The sequence below is a fragment of the Netta rufina genome, assembly GCF_964035555.1.
Source record: "Netta rufina genome assembly, chromosome: 6".
Taxonomy (NCBI): Eukaryota; Metazoa; Chordata; class Aves; order Anseriformes; family Anatidae; genus Netta; species Netta rufina.
Genome location: NC_140129.1, coordinates 17,774,703 through 17,793,747, shown reverse-complemented (window position 1 = coordinate 17,793,747; position 19,045 = coordinate 17,774,703). Strand labels below are relative to the sequence as shown.

The 19,045-nt window shown below is 37.7% G+C and overlaps 1 protein-coding gene across 2 annotated transcripts in view; it reads right to left on the bottom strand.

Annotated features, from left to right (window-relative positions):
• Nucleotides 1–17,523, bottom strand: part of LNPK (lunapark, ER junction formation factor) — a 39,174-nt gene extending 21,651 nt beyond the window's left edge. The window contains exons 1-6 of one of the 2 annotated variants that reach the window (XM_084289353.1): nt 17,442–17,523; nt 13,445–13,519; nt 12,224–12,268; nt 10,845–11,032; nt 7,540–7,598; nt 4,360–4,400 (exon numbers count right to left, since the gene is read on the bottom strand). In XM_084289353.1, coding sequence (XP_084145479.1) covers nt 4,360–4,400; nt 7,540–7,598; nt 10,845–11,032; nt 12,224–12,268; nt 13,445–13,471 — 360 coding nt within the window. In that variant the 5' untranslated portion in view covers nt 13,472–13,519; nt 17,442–17,523. The remainder of the gene's footprint in view (nt 1–4,359; nt 4,401–7,539; nt 7,599–10,844; nt 11,033–12,223; nt 12,269–13,444; nt 13,520–17,441) is intronic. The other variant, XM_084289354.1, reaches the window with a different exon arrangement.
• Nucleotides 17,524–19,045: the final 1,522 nt, after the last annotated feature.

Sequence of the window (19,045 nt, the reverse complement as noted above, 5' to 3'; positions counted from 1 at the left end):
GATCCTGTGGTTTTACTTCCGGAATATACATTTCTACAACACATTAAAATTTGGCTGACAATACCATAAAAGGAATCAAGCAGATGAAGCTCTCCTTAATGATTGAGCAAATTAGTATAATTGCTGGAAACAAATAAGGGCTTGTGTGTATAAGCTTTAAATACTAAGTCTACAGTCCCAAAGCATAGAATGAACTTGCTTGTACACTGCCGCAAGTTTATTTACAAATGCAACTCTAAGTACTGATTCCTGGATCATTCACCATTCTGAAACAACCTCAGAAAAGTAAGTTCAACCTAGTGCTGAGCAATGGAACACGCTGAAGTGCTCTACTCCTGCTCTTTTTCCCATACTACACTTCTCCAAGATCCAAAACTTTTCCCACAAAAACGTTTTCTACCTTCTGCCAAAAGAATATTCGTGGTCTATTATTAAATTTAAATGTTGAGTAACCAGAATCACGAGTAAAGTTCTCTATGAAGGTTAACACCACCCTGATCATGGATTTTCAAACTATTTTACAGAATTAACCACATGTTAATAAAGAAGCGTGGTCATGTACCACATTCTCTCCTATGAATAATTGCATGGATGGCCTCCTTTCCAACTGGCAACCAAAAGAATTCCTGCAGAAGCTACATCAGTTGCCTATATTGAAAAGTAATATGAGTAACATATTTTAAGTGTCTTGCAAATGTGATTTAGCAACTGGAAATTTGAAGTATTGGCACAGTGCAACCTACCTAGCCACCATACTAACATGCAAGTTCTTAAATTTAATTACTTAGTATGTCAAGCTTCACTGTGGAGATGTTATTTCTTTATGTTCACACAATGCTACAGAATTCATTTCAGTTCCACATAAAAGTTACGCAAGCACACACAAAAGCTTCCTTAAAATAAAAATAATTTTGAAGTGACACTAACATGTGTACAAGAAGTATCCCACTTGATAAGTCAGTCAAAATTTTTAATCATATTTTGAGCTTCCTATTGCAGTACTCTAACATAATACTGGGCAGACAAGACTGGGTTTACACAATACTCCGTAATTATTATGCTATCTGTCCTCAGCTAAGAATTATCCCATCTTTAAGACTACTATTGCAGGTAAAGTCTCTGCTAATTCCCACTTGTAGCAGCTTAATACATGTCCTGTGCCCTTGCTTTTAATATGCTTAACCCTCTGAACTTGCTCATCTATACACATTCAGGCTAAAGGGCTGACAGCCTCATTAACTGTTGGAGAAGTAAGGCCAAAGTGACACCTACAGTATTACAAACACAACCAGAGTATCCCTTATGATCAAGGAGGGCAGAAGTTGCATCTTGAAGTAGTGCCTTAATTACAGCTAATGCATTCAATCCTTCCCCTTCTCATTCCACAAAGGGACACTCAACTTTTAGACCACTAAGAAAACAGAATTGTTGAGACTCAGCCTTGTGCAAGAAAAATATTACATAGACTGAGTCAAAGTACAAAACAGCCAATATTACTGAGCATTTTAAGTTGAAATACCTGTATGTGTTTGTCAGATATTTCACCCACATTAACACTAATGTGATTATGCTACCAAAGACTGAACTTTTACTCTTTTGAGCAGAACTGAAGGTTACGTGCAGCTCATGTTGCACAACCACCAGAGCTTTATACCTAGTAGGTGAGGAGCTTACTGTGTTGTTGGTACCCTTCAGCATTTAAATAGTGTCACTATGGAAAAGATGGGCCACGTGCCTGTAAAACACAAGTACTGTTACACTTTTCAGTAAGTCCAATTCCCTTTAAAAATTTCTACACCAATTAGGTAGCTGCACTTCAATGAAGTGAAAAACCATAGCTGTGGTGGCTGGCTGACAATGCCTAGACAACAATCTGCAATACAAATCATCAGGAAATACATTTTTACCTATTCTGCATACTTTGGGGATTACAATTATAGGCATCTCAGTAACTATTTCTATTTGCAAGTTTAGTAGCTAGTCGGAATCCAACAGGGAAAAAAAAAAATCCAATCCCTCCCACTTCTGATTATTCTGCTTGAAACTTTTTGTTCATTTTTAAATAAAAGGTAGGTATTGCTACAGATGGGACTATAGGAATTAACACAAAACTAAATCTGAATATTATCAAAAGCAAATTATTATATAATGCAATTTTAAGTGTTTTATCTAATATACAAATCACATCCAGTCTCATTACCTGCATCCATATTCACCTCATTTCAGCACACCAGGGTTCACGTATAATGATCTAATTTTAATGCTTAAATACCTTTAAATTATGATGAAACTCCCAAGAAATCAACTGAGTCAAAAATACCAAAACCACAAGAGGTTGCAGAAAGTCATCTGCTTCTGGTTCCTTGCTAAGAACCAGACACCCACAAGCTCAGGAGATAATCATGATTTTTTATTCCCTTCAGATTGAAAAATAGCTGAGTTAAAGGTTATTGGACCTCTCAGAACTGTTTCACTAGTTCTAAGATGTTTGTCTTTAATGATTATAGCTTGACATGCATATAAACCAATAGCAATTTATATTTTCAGGTTTAAACACCCCATAGTTACACTACAACTTCTACATTGTTCACAATGCATTTTTGTTCACAAAGCAACTATTTAACTTTTAACTGCTGTCTGTTGTTGGTTTGACTTTATTACTTTTTCTGATATTATTTTGACTTTTGCATATCTGAAATACAAATTTACATCACGTTTCAACAGCATGAGTTTTTAGAGTAAAAAAATCCTTTGCAGACCAGCTTCTCTGACTAATCTACCTCCTCCTTATTCTCTAAAAAAAAAATGCACACACAAAACCAACACACAAATATTCAGCGTGACTAGTTCTAGAATACGAAGATAAAACACTTATATAACTGAAATAGAGAATTTACTCTAAAGACTCCAAGAACTGTTTTATTCTGTTGTACTTTTTCTGTTCTGAAAGTTTTCCTCCAAAGCAACTCAATAACTGCACAAATGGGAAAGAAACTATTTTCAGTTAATCTATTTTCATAAAATAAGGTTAAAACATAGTCGTCATTCATTTATTTCATTCTTAGAAAATGTAAGCCTCTCCAATCCCTTTTTATCACCTCTCCAGCCAAAGGACACTTCCATTTAATAGATTCCTTAAAATAAAGATTAGTAGATATAAATATTAGCAAATCCTCTTTACCAAAGGACAATGACATAATTAGGTTACAGGTTACCATTTTTAAATCTATACTTACAAAGTGCCAAGAAAAAACACCAGAGTAGAACACCTGTGAAGTCTATTTGCTTTGTGAAAGCCATATAATATCAGACTCTTACCAAAAAGACTTTTGGTAGTTCTGTCATAAATTCAGTTCATTTGGCTACCACAGCAAACAATCCAGAAGGAATAAGGTGAACACTGAGATATTCATTAACAATAAAGCCATATAATGCAACTTCAGAAGGATATCTTTGAGGGCAAGGACTTCTTGTCAATGGGGTTTTCTTGTGTGTGTGTGGTTTTTTTTTTTGTTTGTTTTTGTTTTTTAAGTTCTTCCTGAGAGGCAGTAGGGAAATAAAGAAGTTCTTTATGGAGTGAACAGCTAGAGATGAAATAGCTTTTAGTGTTATATAAACTGTGCAAGTTATCCAAGACTTCGAATCTTTTCTATGCAAAATTTGTCTTGAGATCATGTGTCAATCCACTTGATGCAGATCTGGCACATACCAGTTTCATACTGTCAGCTCATCCACACAGCTCACAAAATAGATGACCTCAAGACAACCAATCGAACTGATCCAAGACAAGATACATTTTCAAGAAGAAAGAATGTAATGGAAGAAATATGGTACAAAAATAAGATGGAGGAGGATGAAAAATAAATGCTGAAGCATATTGGATAAACAATCTGTTACTTGATCAAAAAGTGAATCCAGAAGTCCTTTTTGCTATTTACAATAATTAAATGATAGAGTAACTATTAAAAATACTAAGACTGTTCTTGAATCGGTACATATTACACTTCATAATCCTAAAGTAAAAGATAATCAACAAGAAGTAGTTGAAATAACACATTTTCTGACTAAACAGAATCACTTAACAGATCTACCAACAGTAAAACAATAGTTTTAAGTTAAATCATACTGATATAATTTATTCTCATACGCAAACAGCCCTTTGTGATTTTGACCACAAGAAGGTCAGGAAAATCTTTTGCAGTACTAGAAAATACCTGAAAACAGAGTAACAGTAGCAGTTTTCCCCCCTTTCCTCTCTCCCTCCACTTTACATTGATATATTACAATCAAGTTGAACCTGCAGAGATGCAGGAATATTTTAGTGAACTGTTAACTAGGTTTCCTTGAAGTTTTACTTACTATTTTTTTCTTCTGAGATTTTAAATCTTCCAGCGCATCATCTAAAAGAAGAACATTGTATACATTAGCTTTCAAACATAAAGAAGAGATAATTGCAGCACACTGAACATTGACTTTGCCCTCTGAGATCAAGAAAAATTACATACCCACCACAATCAAATCTACATCAGTAAACTTTGTGGAAAAACAAATGAAGTTTTATATGAAAATGAATGATCTTAAACACTGAAACTGCTCATAAATTTTAACCCACTTATCATTTTACAGTTACAACTATTAAAAAGTTTTACGTACCATTTCCTCATTAAGGGAACCAATTCTAGCTAGTGCCCTGCTTTGACCTACATTAAAAGTGCTACAACAATGGACCAAATACACTTAATCTCAAGAGTCAAACTACAAAAAAAAAAAAGCTTGAGCTCTAAGCATTAATTTATCTGGATACAGATTTACCAGCTTCAACACTTCATGTAAGCATCTTACACATGCTATTTTCAAATGCCAAATGAATTCTAAGCTTCAAATCTGGATCTATTTTACCCTTTCAAATTTTTCAAACTACAGCAAAAAAACAGTTTTGTAGGCTACTAGGTATCTCTCTAAGAATCTAAGAATCTCTCACTGTAAGAGCCTTTTCTACAAGTAGTAGGTACGGCACCTCCCTTAAAAGGGAGAGAGAAAGAAAAAAATCAAATGCATGTGGGATTCTCCTTTAAGTCAATGCTTACAGCTTGGCACCCATGGAAAATTTACCGCAATAAACCACTGACTAATATAGTAGATATTCTGATAAAATCAGTCTTCTACTGCCTCCTTCATACACACAAACCTGTCTACAGGTTTTTTTCCTCCTTAGTGCTGCTAGACTTAGTAGTTTACTAGTAGGCTACCCATTTTTCAGTTTTCCAAAAAAGCGTAAGACAAGAAAGAAGACCAAAAATACACCAAGTTAAATACATACATATGCATACACATAAAACTATTTCTGTATATTTATTAGGTGTATTAAACTTTTTTTTTTTTTAAGTTATTTCAGGAAATAATTTATAAGAATACATAAGCTGAACTTTTCCATAATGTCAGAACCTATCCTGATACAACAGGCCATTCTATGAAATATAGAAGATACTAAAATGGGGCACATACAATATTTGAAAGTTTATGCTACAAAAGGGTAACTAAAACAATACCTTATTAGTAAAAGGAATAGGACATGGAACAAGACCTAGATAGTACTGGGCTAGACCACAAAAGATACACAATTCCAGAAACTATGCATCTTTAAACTAATAAACTAAGGCACCTCCCTCCACCAAATTTGGTATTTACATTAGAACACAGCCTCTCAGGTAGCCCATTGTCACACCTTGTACTTTAATGTAGTATGGTATCATGCAGCCAAATAGTACTGTAAGGTTGGTTATTAATAATTTGTTAAACACAAGCTGTATTTAGTACAGAACTGCCTAGAACACCTCAACTATAGCCTCCCACAAAGCAACACAGTAAGTTTATAGTGAGGGCATTTGTTTCTTTACATCCTGCTTTCAGTGAGCATCTCATGAAACACCTGTTCTATCAAAGGTGGCCAAATGATAGTTATTGCAAAGCACTCTCAAGAAACCAATGCATCTCATCTTAAATCTACCAAAAAGATTCATACTAGAGAAGTCAACACCCGCAAGACACCTCATTTATTTTTCCCATACTTAGGGACAGATCAGCCTAAACCTTCCTTTACAGCTGCCTGCCTGACCAGCCTTAGAGACTAGGGAATTTCAGTTTGTACATCCCCTGTCCCAGGGTTTCACTACGTATTTTATTCCTTCCGATCATGATTCCCAGAACTGGTGTATCCAGTTATCCAGTGTAGACCTTTACGGTATTAAATTACTATCTCTAATGACTTGACACATTATTTTAACTTAATCCAGAATAAAAGACTAGATTTGAGCTACTTAGTTGCCAGTTTGCTCGCCAAAGTGTTTTCTCTTGCTTTACACAGTGCAAGAGTTACAGTAGTATTTTATTTCTTTTCCAAATACAGGACTTGTAACTTTGAGGTAAAACACTTCACTTATGCTCAATCTCTGGAACAGCGCAGAAATAATTCCCTTTGGCATGTTCTAACATGTACTAAAACCCTTTCTACACATGCCCAACAAAGGCAGTAGACTTGCTTGTATGCTAAAAATAACAATAAAGACCTTTAAGCAAACTAGAAAAAACATACTAGTTTTCTTATGTGGCCATGAAATACAAATATATACTCATCCTTAGAAATGAATCATTCAGTGCCACAAAATATATGGACAATTTTATTTGTACATAAAAATGTATGTCCTATGCTTGCATATCAAGTGTAAACACTAAATTTAAGAAATTCCAAAAAGTGATGTTTAACTCATAAGCTGTCACAAATTAAATCGATCTTGTTGCTCTACATGTCATAAAACACTGAGGTTTTTCCTGTATTATTGCTCACATCACCATGAGATATTGTTACAGGCTGGACTGCTTTCAAAGAAAATCTCAAATGAACTCTACCACAAACAAGTGCCACAGATGCAGTTTTTAAATTTCACATTAGAATAAATCAGCATGTACTTGAGCAATTACACACACTTCAACAACTCCATTAATTTTTATTTTTTAAACACATGACATAACATTTCCCTTAGTTCCCGAAACTGTACAAAAAACATGCTTATTCCTTTTCCACTTATAATAAAATGAGCATACTTTGGAGAATTTGGGGAAGAAAACGTCATCTTAAATTAAACACATGCTTTTTATCTATTCTAATACATAGCCTTTACATAGAAGAGAATTGCTAAAATACTTGCAAAATGCAAGTATTAAATAAACCACTCCTATCACTTATATTTCCTTCCTCTCACTCCACTCTATTTTGTCCCATTACACTTTGAAGAATCCAAAGAGGGAAGAAAGTTTCCATAATTTCATAAGCAAAGTGGGAGATTAAGCAGTTTCCTTCACGTTAATTAAAACTGTTGTTTCTACCACACAACTCTTTAGCTAAATGCTACTCGTTTCAGCATCCATCAAGAGGCTATTCTTTTCCTGGAAGTCGAATTATTCAAAGTATTTACATTTTCATAGTAAGCATCATTCCCAACTAGCTCCACGTTCTAAAAAGAGACAGGAAAATGTACTTACTATTCCTTTCTGTCCTTTTGGAGAAGAAAAAAATGAGCAGTGTTCTTATAAACCAGATTCTTTAAAAGAGAAAGAAGAATAGCATTAATTAAAATATTAATCATTTCTGAAATCATTTACCAGGCAAGACGGTTCACATAGAAGAGTTACCACATATGATTTAACTCTGCAAATACAAAGAATAAATCTTCAAACAGAATAAATCTTTAAGCAGAAAATTACAAATGAAATTGGTAGCTTGTCAACAAAACAAGAACGTCGACCCAAATAAAATCCAACTGTCATAATATTCGATCAAATATAACTATAAATACTAAGGAAGCAGCAGCAGTAACATCACTGCTTGCTAAAATGCTCAGTGAGAACTTTTTAAAACTCAAGGTATGTGTTGTTAGCTGAAAATTACTGAGTCCCTGCTTCTTATTTGATAGATTTATAATGCAAGTTATCCAAAAGAACAAGCTTAGAAGCTAAAGCCTAGAATTTAGGACACAGCAGGCATGTAGGAATAACTCAACAGTGATGAAAGTCTTGAGATATAGCTTTTGTACAAATACTTTCCTAAAGTTAACTGACCTGGCTCCCATTGATTTTACAAATAATTTAGTCACTTTCCATACAGTTTCAGCTGATTTAGCTCTATCTATGTAGCAGTTTGCTTATGCTTAAGAAAAAGTTACTTATCTACATCCATTCTACATTTGAAAAGTCTCCCTACAATCCTTAGGCTTTTTTTTTTTTTAAAACTTAGAAATGTTTATGATTATGAAGTAGAAGCTTTCTCTGGCAAGTCACACAGCCTAATCTAAGAAGCAAATCTCATACTTCAAGCCCTTCCAAGGATCTTATTCAAAACCTTCCTTGTGGCAAGTACTATATAAAACAGTATAAAAATCCTAAAGGCTAAAAAGGTTCTCTGAGTAACAGCTAGTAAAAGAAACTAAGCTAAGCGATACAAAATTTTAAATAGTTTTGACTAATTCATAAGAACATACTTTTAATTTATATAATGGCTAATCAGTTTAAAATGCTTTTAAGTATTAACAACAAAACCTGAACTAAGTTGAACAACACTACTAGAATGTAAAAGTAACCTATACAAGGTGACAGAAACACACAGAGTTTAACTCTACTCCACTTTCAAAGGTGCATTGTAATAACCATTTTAAGAATACAGATGGATAGCTTTGTCCACTTCAACAATGCAAGATGCATCTTTCCATAAAGTAACAAGATTATGGTATACAGGCATGATTTCTTTGCGTCATCTGTGCTTAATACAGAAATGAATCCATATTCTAAGCACATACATATGGCAAGATTTTATGAAACAAAAGACTTTGTTTAGAACTTTGAAGTGCAAGTTGAATAGCAGGCTGTTTGAGACAAAATTTGTAAGTTTAATATTAAACACGTTTACCTGAGAATTAGGACAAGATTAAATAGTTTATTTGAATTAGATCGTATTTCAAGAACACCCTTCTAAAATGCTACAGTATTTCCTCAACTTTACAGACATTTCAATGTATATTGAAATTAGTGATGTTATATATTCCTAGAACTTAACTCTATACTAGTAACATGCTGAGACACTGAGGGAATGACCCAAGGCAGAAATAAGTTGGTGACTGACTACAAGCTGGAAAAGGCAGACATATTCCAGTCTGATTAGGGCTGGAAAAAAATCTCTAGAGTAATTACTGGGTGGCACCATACATTCAGCATGAAGTCACCTCTTGACCAAGAGCAAAGACAACCTGGCAGTTGCTTGCCATTCATACCTGAAAAAAAGGCTGAAGAATAGCTTAATAGAAAAATCAGATAAACAGTCACAAGAAAGCAAGTCTAGTTCTAGATGTCAGTAAGCTAGTATCTAATTCAGAGCTTTATAGGAACCCATCATTAAAAAAGTGAAGCAAAAATTGGGAAGAAAAAGTAGAGAAAATATGACGTTAAAGTTCACACCATAGCATTAAAAGTCACCACGTTCAGTAATAAGTTTTTCATTTCTAGACACGTCCTAAAACGCTTAAAAGGGAAGCTTCCTTTTCTACATGCCTTCCCTGTTAGCATGAGCAAGCCTTGCAGGCTAACTAATATTTCCAAATTGTTGCATTTAAGAACAAAAACAATTCATATTACTGTCAAAGATTAATTTGTGCTTTAATTTCCAGATTCCTTCTTTCCAGACAAGATATTACTGTCCATGCATCTTCTCCACACGATTCTATAACACCAATGTATTACTACATTATGCATAACAGAATATAAAGGATACTTTAAGATGCTTTCTGTAACATGTTACACTGTGTGACCCACAAACTGATCTAATCAAACTTGCAAAGCCTTCAATATATGTTTGACTACCCTTCAAGTCTAGAGCTAGGGCACTGACAAGTCAGGTTTTCATACAAAGATACTGTACAAATACAGACAGTATTTACCACATTCATCTAGCAAATTGCTAAATACATTGTTGAAGTTATTGGTTGGAAAGCTGCTCAGTAGACAGACTGCTTCTCTTCACTGATGGCTGGATCGAGGTGGGAGGTAGGGAAGAAAATGTTCGGTGAGGTGGGAACTCAAATTTTTATTCTTAAGAAAAGAAATTCATGTAGAAAACATGGTACACATGAGAATGAACATCAGGTCTAGGGGAAAAAAAAAAAAAAAGCAATTTTCTCCCTTATTCAAATCCAAAGACATTAGGATATTTTCTGTTTAAATAAAACAGATCCTTGATCTTACAGAACAACAGCTATTTAGCTAAAATTGATCCACAGCATATTTAGGCTGATGACCTTTCTGCATTAACATTCACCTAACATCTAAAAGTAAGTTTCTCCGTTCACTCTTGTATATTTTGCCCGATTTTATATGCTGCATTTCACGTACAGGCAACATACCTCTTGTTACTTCCATACAGTAGTGTTACTTTTCCAAAATGGTAGTAGAAATAAAACTTAAGATAATGCCCTTCTGTTTATACAACACTAACTTGCAGCTTTTCAGGTACAGCTCTATCTCTAGCCCTAGTATAATTTTGATAAGCTAAGTAACTTCAGATACTAACATCTTTTGATGGTAAGACTCAGTTCTACACTAAATGTAGACCCAAGAGAGACGTTTCCCTCAAAGAAAGTGTCTGCCTAACTACTTCGATTTATTTTAGAAGAAAAAAATTTGCAAGTTATGACAACTCAAGGATTGTCAAAAACAAACCCAAACCCCTGCTGAGACATATTTTCCATCTCCTTTTATCAAGGAGACAGCAGTTAGGAAAAAAAAAAAGCATATTTACTTACATCAATGGAAATGCAAAAAACGGAAGTGTCATAATAAACCTTGCTGTCCATTCATCAGGAAGACAACAAAAATATACAATGAAAAAGGTGATAAGATAAAGAACCGAAGAGTAGAAGAGTAGCCTTCCAACACATAATTTCTGTAGCCTCTGATTTTTTTCTCGGAATTCTTCTAATGTTTGTATTTCCTGTAAATAAATAGGGTTCAACCTTATTAATGAAATTAGTCTGTGTTCTTTATTAGGTTGCCTTTAAGCGTTTGCTAAAATTAGCCATATCAACTTGATACTTGATTAGAAAAGTCAAGCGGCTTTTTGATAAATGACAATGCCTACCCAGAGATAACTTTCACAACATAAATGCGTCACGGTACTACAGTTGTTATATGGGCAACTTGCATTGTATTAGAAGTAACATATCACTACTGGGGAGAATTATCACAAATGATCCCTTTTTCTTATTTTAATGATTTAGTATATTTGGGACAAGAGAAAAAACGTTAATATCTTATGAATGACTGTCTTTATGACACATAAGAACTTAACTGGCATACTTTGCATCCTAAAACTTTCAACAGGCACCTGTGTGATTTCCAATGCATTTAACACTTTTCTGCAAACAGTGGGAACTGCTGAAACATCACTCTCTTCACATATGTATTCATTTCAGTATTTTCTCACATTTAGAGTGAAATCTAAACATCTGAATGATGGTTTTACCATATTAATACATGATCAATCAACAGTCTGTGTTACCATTTTGATTTCATTTCAAGTGATGATAGGAGTACTTACACTTAATAAAATGAAAAGTATCAACAGCATATTTCAGAACAGTTAATATCCCTGTGAAGTGCAGACATCTGTCTCAAATTCTGACTAAAAATAAGAGTTGATTAACAAACTGACCTAGCAGTTACTCTGTCCCCAACCTTACTTACTACCACTATAGTTACAATTGCTACACTTTAAGCCGTACATTGAAGCTATTCTAATGAATCTGATGAAGGGAACTTTCCTTTAGTGACATTTCCTATAACATGGGAGTTTAACCATTAATTATAATTAAATTATGTAATAACATAAATCATATAATAATGACACATCCACTCCCATTTCAGGCTCTTTAAGTAAGCACTTAAACTATAGTTTCTCACTATCTACTATACAGCGTTTGCTGGTTTTTAAATGATTAATACTAAGGGTAAAAATAAAGGTAGCACTCCATCTGAAGTTCAGTCTATTACATCCAACTGGAATAATCAAAATTATTTAAATTCCATGACACTATCTTATCTGAAGATAAAGAAAAGCATTGCCAGCAAAAAGTATGCATATTTCTAAATAAAAAAATCAAATCACCAAGAAACAAATACATACCTTATCAATTTTTTCTAATACTTCTACAGTAGAAGGCTTCGCCTGCTTACAAGGGAAAGAACAAAGATGTTAATCTGATTGAAACAGTATTTTGAGAATTAGCATAGGTAAACAGTTTCTCAACAAAAAGACACTCATAACAGATTAATATTCTAACTATTTTATGTAAAGTAGAAATTTCTCCTACTTTACCAGTGACAGAGGACACTAATGCATCACTGTTGTACAGTTGTCATTACTATTGGCTGAAGGATCCAATCCTACACCACACAAGTTGAAAACCTACAATGTGTGTACAGTAATTATGGATGTGCAGGTGGAAAATAGAACAAGGAGAAAATTGATGAGAGGAAGGAGGAGGTAAAGTGAAGATAATATAGACAGGAAGCCTTAATCTAATAACTTTTAAGCTTTTTACTAATACTCATTCTGCACAAAGACAAGCTCTAAATGAATTATAAGCAGCTGTAAATAAGGACTCATCTCCAGTAAAATTCCCCTTAGGAATAACCTGGAACACACTCTAAGAATCTTCCCCAACTTGCTGAGAAGTATGAAACTACTAATTATTTTAACCCAACCTTCAGACCACAAATCTGAAGACTACAGCCGATGTTACATCACTGTAGAAGTGGAAACCTTTTTTTCCCCTGTTATGCAAAACTGACATTTTACCTACACTCTCACCTTTAAAGGAGTCTCATATGGGAGACTAAAAAAAAAAAAAAAAAAAACTGCAGACCTAGACTCAACAACTCACACCTGACAGCGGAGTCAAAAGCCTCATGACTTTCTCAAACTCAGTATACCATTCAGTAACATATAAGCCAATTGAAAAAAAAAAAACAGTAAGGAAAGACCTGTGTAAGTATGAGTAGCTGCCAAAATATTTCTTAAAACAGACAATGATATTCTGAATCTATCCATTTTGACTGAGAACAGCCACCAATCTTCAAAATCACAAGTACTGCTGTACCTACTGCGATGAAGTACCACAAAACCATTTAGACTTACAGTTAAAAACACAATTCTGTAACTTAAACCAGCATCAGGTCTGGTAGCTCAAAGGAAATAATGCACAGTCATGCAGGTATACAGGTTGGGGATTTTGATTGTTGTATTTCTGCACATCTATTTTGCTATTGGACTTTTAAGTGATACATCAATGGATGATGTACAGCTAAACTAAAGATTGTTACATTGTTAAAAGATTGTACTTACCCTCCATCTTGAAATTAATCCACCCATCTTCTATTGTGGACAAGTGTTAAAGCTATCTTCTACAAGAATTCACAGCTAGAAGTAAAGCATTAGGCACATAAGACCAATCTAACAGCACACTACAAAAGTCATTATTTATTCCAACATCTAAAGAAATCAAAACAGTGCATAAAATCATTGCCTAGTTATCTCTGCCCACATGTTATTATAAAATCCATTCTTTGTTTCGTAGGTCTCTTGTACGTCTATCAGCCTTGATGTGGACAAACTTTTTTATGGAAGTATTTAAACAGAAAGGAGTCCTCAAAAACAGAAGAACAAAATAACCCACCAAAAAAAAAAAAAAGCCACCGAAATCCTCTGACAAAAAACAATTTTTAAAACTTATTACTAAACAGAATTAAGAATAAATTGATTTCCAATTCCTCAGCTGCTCATAAGCACAACTCTCAACATCCCTCTTCAGCTGACACCCTTCATTAACATCCTACTACTCATGAGAGTAGTTCTTCTTCCATAAATCTACTTCCTTTTCAAGCTCTCATCAACAAGAACTTACTGAACACCATTGCTATTCTCCCTTTGTATGATCATTTTTAAGTTAAATCATTAGTTTCACAGCGGGCTACTGAGATTTCACATGCTCTTGGGAAGCAGAACATCAGCAAGCGTTCCCTGCACACAACATACAGTGCAGTCACCAGCATATCAAATGGCCCTAAAAGCAATTCCAGGTGTGCAAAAGTAGTTCACTCCACACAAATCTGGAACCCATGGACAGCCCTAGTTTAATAAGCTGCGTCCAGGTTCCTGAAATAAGTGTTGCAGCTTTCCATCAGTAAGTAGTTGGAATAAATGGACTTTGAACCTCAGGATGGCACAAGTTCTTTCCAATCATTTAAGATTTTATCCACTGAATGAAAAAGTTACTGGTTCATAGCAACCCTAACAGGAAACTAATGCTCAATCCCAACTGGTGTTCAAGCAATGTTAACTCTGCAATGAAACAGTAGAACAAAACAAAACAAAAAGCACTGCCCAGTTAGGCAGAAATAAATTAGTGATTATTAGTGTGTTTGTTAAGTTACCTTTGGCCGCGAATTGAAAGATAAAGAAACCTTATCTCAATCCAAAGGTGTTCCCAAGTTGTCTGAAGCTGCCAGAACAAATTAATATGATACACATTGCTTGCTAACTCTACTGTATTACTGTAACCTCTTCACCTTGTAGGAAAGCCAAGGCCTTCATGGGGCCTATAGCTCTGGGTTCCAGTCTTGAAAACCAATCCTTGAAGATAAGCAAATCCATATTTGAAATGCTGCCAAAATGAAGCTAGAACAGATGGACACATTAGCTCTGCTGTTGCTGAATTACTAGCACAGAGGGGTGAGCTACAGAAAAAGCACAATTACCCCTTGGTCTCGAGTATATTCTCTAAACAATTACCACTACAACAACTCACCACGGTAAAACACCAGCAATGTTTTCACTTTTCAACATTCAATACTGCTGTTCTCTAATGCTGACAATTTTACGTAATTCTCATTTTGCAGATACACACATTTTTACAAAAGCATCACAGTTGATCTGAGCCTACGCCTTCTTCACAAGTATGTCTACACTGAGATAAATATCATCATTCTTCCAAAACAATATGAAAGCTATGTCACCTAGCCAATTAAGAAGTCTGCAAATCTAGCACACCATTCCCAAATCTAGTCTGCTTCAGTAACATTGCCACTGCTATTAGGAGCACGGGTAGCAGTTATTTATTTAGATGCACAGAAAGAGACACGGAGATAGATGCTCACATGGCCTATATCCTCCATGCCACAGTTAAAGAACCTTTGCAATAAAAGTGTTAGAGGATCTTTGAGCAAAGGTTATTCACCATCCCTGGAAGTCTTCAAAAGACGTTTAGATGTAGAGCTTAGGGATATGGTTTAGTGGAGGGCTGTTAGCGTTAGGTTGGAGGTTGGACTCGATGACCTTGAGGTCTCTTCCAACCTAGAAATTCTGTGATTCTGTGATTCTGTGATAAGCCATTAGCAACACTGACCCTTCCCAGTAACACATTCACATGGTATCTGCACATACGCTTTTCAAGACAACCAGCAAGTACCTGGAAGGGAAACAGGCCTGACAAGTGTCACCACACACGTAATTTTACATGAACCACGATGCTGACAGGCTTTATGCAAACCACCCTGTAAATCAGTAATCCTACCAAAACCCCTCCCCAAAGAGGTATTAACAGATTAGGGCCACTAAATTCACATTTACGGTTTAGTCACTGAATCCTTTACTATGAGATAAAGGATTTTCTACAGTAACTATGAGGTAGTTCAGATGTTTTCATTCTTCCATCCCTTCCTCCACTTTTTTTTTTTTTTTTGACATGACCACAACACAAATTGTCCTCAATTGCTTCAAACTTCCCTCATTCCTCCTTATCTGTCACTCCACATATCCACTATTGATATCCTACTTTTTATGGTAAGAGCCTCTCTTCCACAAGCATACTTCCTTCCCATGCTCTAGCCATCAAAAAGTTACTGCACAGCACTTTTTCCTCTGGAAGAGCACATCTCTCCAGCACAAAACTCTTCCTCCCCCCTCACTAAGCAGAGCTGTGATTGGATTTAATTCCATACATGTTATCTTTGATGTAATGCACAAATAAGATAGCTGAACCCTAAACTTCAAATCAACAAGTGGTAGAAGAATAATGTAGAAGCCTAAGAAAACACTGTAATCAATTCTCATGATCAGAGTCTCAGAAAAAAATAATCTAGATTTCACAATAGCATCTTCTCCACCCCAAAAATATGGGACTTAATTAGTAAAAAGCAAAAGTAGAAGTACCATATAAAGGGTACTGAAATTGAAAGTGTTTATCTTTCAAAAGAGGGATGGATCATGCATGAATACAGAAGTCATCCACCAACCTATTCATCCAGATGGAGAAAATAGATTGATCTCATTAACCTTTATCAAGTCATGTAGTCAGGCAGACTGCTTTCCTTCACTAACAGCGTGAGCTTCAGCCAGTTTTAGAGTTAATATAGGGTCCAAACAACATCAGGTACCCTAAAGGCTCCCCTTAGAAAAGGCCTACAAGCATGCAGGACATCTCTGTCACTTGCAAATTTCTTCCATCTAGGTTCAACAACGTTCCAAAATTAAAAGCTTTTCAAAAATTAAAATCTCCACAATAGTTTTTAAGAGTTAGAATGTTGAAATTCAAGACTGAATAACATCAAATCAAGTCACATTGAAAGAAAAAGCGCTAGAAGCTTTTGCTACAGACGCGTTACCCCTGAAGGGCGGGAGGCGCACTCTTTAAGCGATGTAGCCTGTAAGCCTAGTAGCTTTATTTTATGCACAAGTTTCATCAGGTGTTCACCTTCACACCCAAGAGTGGGAGGGCTACCTCCAAACCGAGTCTCCACTCGCGTTCACGAGGTTTCCACCCCAAGTTGTCCGTCTCCCACAATTCAGTGACCCCAGCAGCTCCCCCAGCCCCGAGCGGCTCGGGCAGGCGAGCACGCAGGCCAAACCCAAGAGCATCACCTGCTGCCCGCAGCTCTCCTGCCTCAGCACCTCTCGGCCACACCGCGACGCGGGGCTCTGGGGCCTTGCAGCTGCCTTCCCCCTGCCCCCGCCTGGCAGGGCCCCGGCCAGCCCCCCCCACCTTCGGGGGGCCACCCGCCTCCGCAGGGGGCACCGAGGAAGGGCCGGGCGCTGCTCAGAGCCCGGGCTGGGCCCGGCACGGCGCGGTGCGGGAGGGAGAAGCCCCGCACCCCGCACCCCACCGCCCCCTTCGCAGCCCGCGGAGCCGCCCCGCTCCCGGGGGCCGCCGGCTGTCAACGGCCGAGGGTGGGGGCCGGGCCCCGGGAAGCACCGGCCGGCCATCCGGCCGCCCCCCGGCGGGGCCAGCGGGTCCAGCCGCCTCCTCCTCGGCCGCGCCGCGCCGCCCCCCTTTCCCGGCACGTACCTGGCGCGGGCCGGGCCGCGCATCCCGCCCCGCCGCCGCCCGCCGAAGGAGGAGGGCAGGGCCCGGGCCGGCGGCGCTCCCATCAGGCCCCGCGCGGCCCCGGCAGCCAACCAGCGCCGCGCGGCGCGCTGGGCCCGGGGAGGGGCGCGCGGCCCGGCGGCCGTTGGCGGGCGGCGGCCGTTGGTCGGCAGCGGGCGGCGGGCAGGGGGCGGCGGTGGTGGCCTGCAGCGTTGTGCTTCTTCGGTTCACGTTGCGGCAATAATAGTGCGGGAGGTTGTGTGGAGCGGGCTGATGTTCCGCTTTTCTGCCTCGCAGTGAAGAACCAGCCTGTCCCTAGCCGCCCTTCCAGCAGTCTTACCCTGTGGTCCCCTTTCCTGGCCAACGCCTCCATCACTGTCAGTCACCGTACAGAAGACTGAGGAGCAGAGAGTACCGGCTCCGTTTGCATTCACAACTTCTTAGGTCCCCTGTGCACAAGTTTTATGACTAGTGGGAGTAGTAGAGATGTGAGAGAAAGGCAATACCGCCTTCAGGGTGCCCTGAAGTGAAAATTCATACGCAGAAGCTGCATACCTTCAACTAACCCCTAAATTGTTGAATTCACTGTAGGAAACAATATATCTTGACACAGCCCATGACTTTTTTCCATATTTTCATGAGTTGACCTTGGCTGGTAGATAGGCACATGCACAGCCTCTTGGTCACTTTCCCACAGAGGGATGGGGGAGAGAATAGGAAGAGCGAAAGTAAGAAAGCTCAGGGGTCCAGTTGCTTTGTAAGTGAAGGAATGAAATAAAAGGAATACGAGGAAATCTCTCACCACTTCCCACAAGTAGGCCAATGTACAGCCAGTCTCTGAGCAATGTCTACCCTGGAAGACAAAGCCTCCCAACCTTCTTCTGCTACCCCAGTTTTATTGCCAAGCATGACGTTATGCAGTATAGAGCAATGTTTTGGCCAGTTCAGGTCAGCTGCTCCAATTCTGTTGCCTCTAACTTCTTCTCTGCCCCAGCCTACTCACTGAGGGGGCAGAGTGGGGAAAGCCTTGATGCCGAGCAGGTGCTGTTCAGCAGTAGTCAAAACATTGGTGCGTTATCAATGCTGCTTTAGTCACAAAATCCAAAACACAGCAACATAGGGCTGTTATGACAAAAACTAATTCCATCCCAGCGAGACCCAGTATAACAATTGTAAATATTGCGGGGCGGGGGGCGGAGGGGAGAGAGGAATTGTACCCAAAAAGACTAAGGAAAGCTTTTAGGCCTGGGAAAGACAAACAGGATATCCCAGCTACATTTCAGACAGCACAGTCAGTTTCAAGCTTTAAGTAGTGGAGCTACTGAGTCTGGTCATCTATCAGGCATTCATTTTCAGTTTTGACATTGGGAAATTGACATTGATATTGGGAAATTGACATTGGGAAACCGTTTTAGTTTCTTGCAGTGTTCAGAGTGAATCCAACTACTCTACATTATTAGCTGGTTATAATATCAACTAACTAGCAGCTTTAGCTGTGAGTGACACTCTAGAATGGACTTAAGTAAGTGCATTCAAAGCCAAGTAATGACAGTGAGTGCAGAGACGTTGACTGTACTAGAGATTCT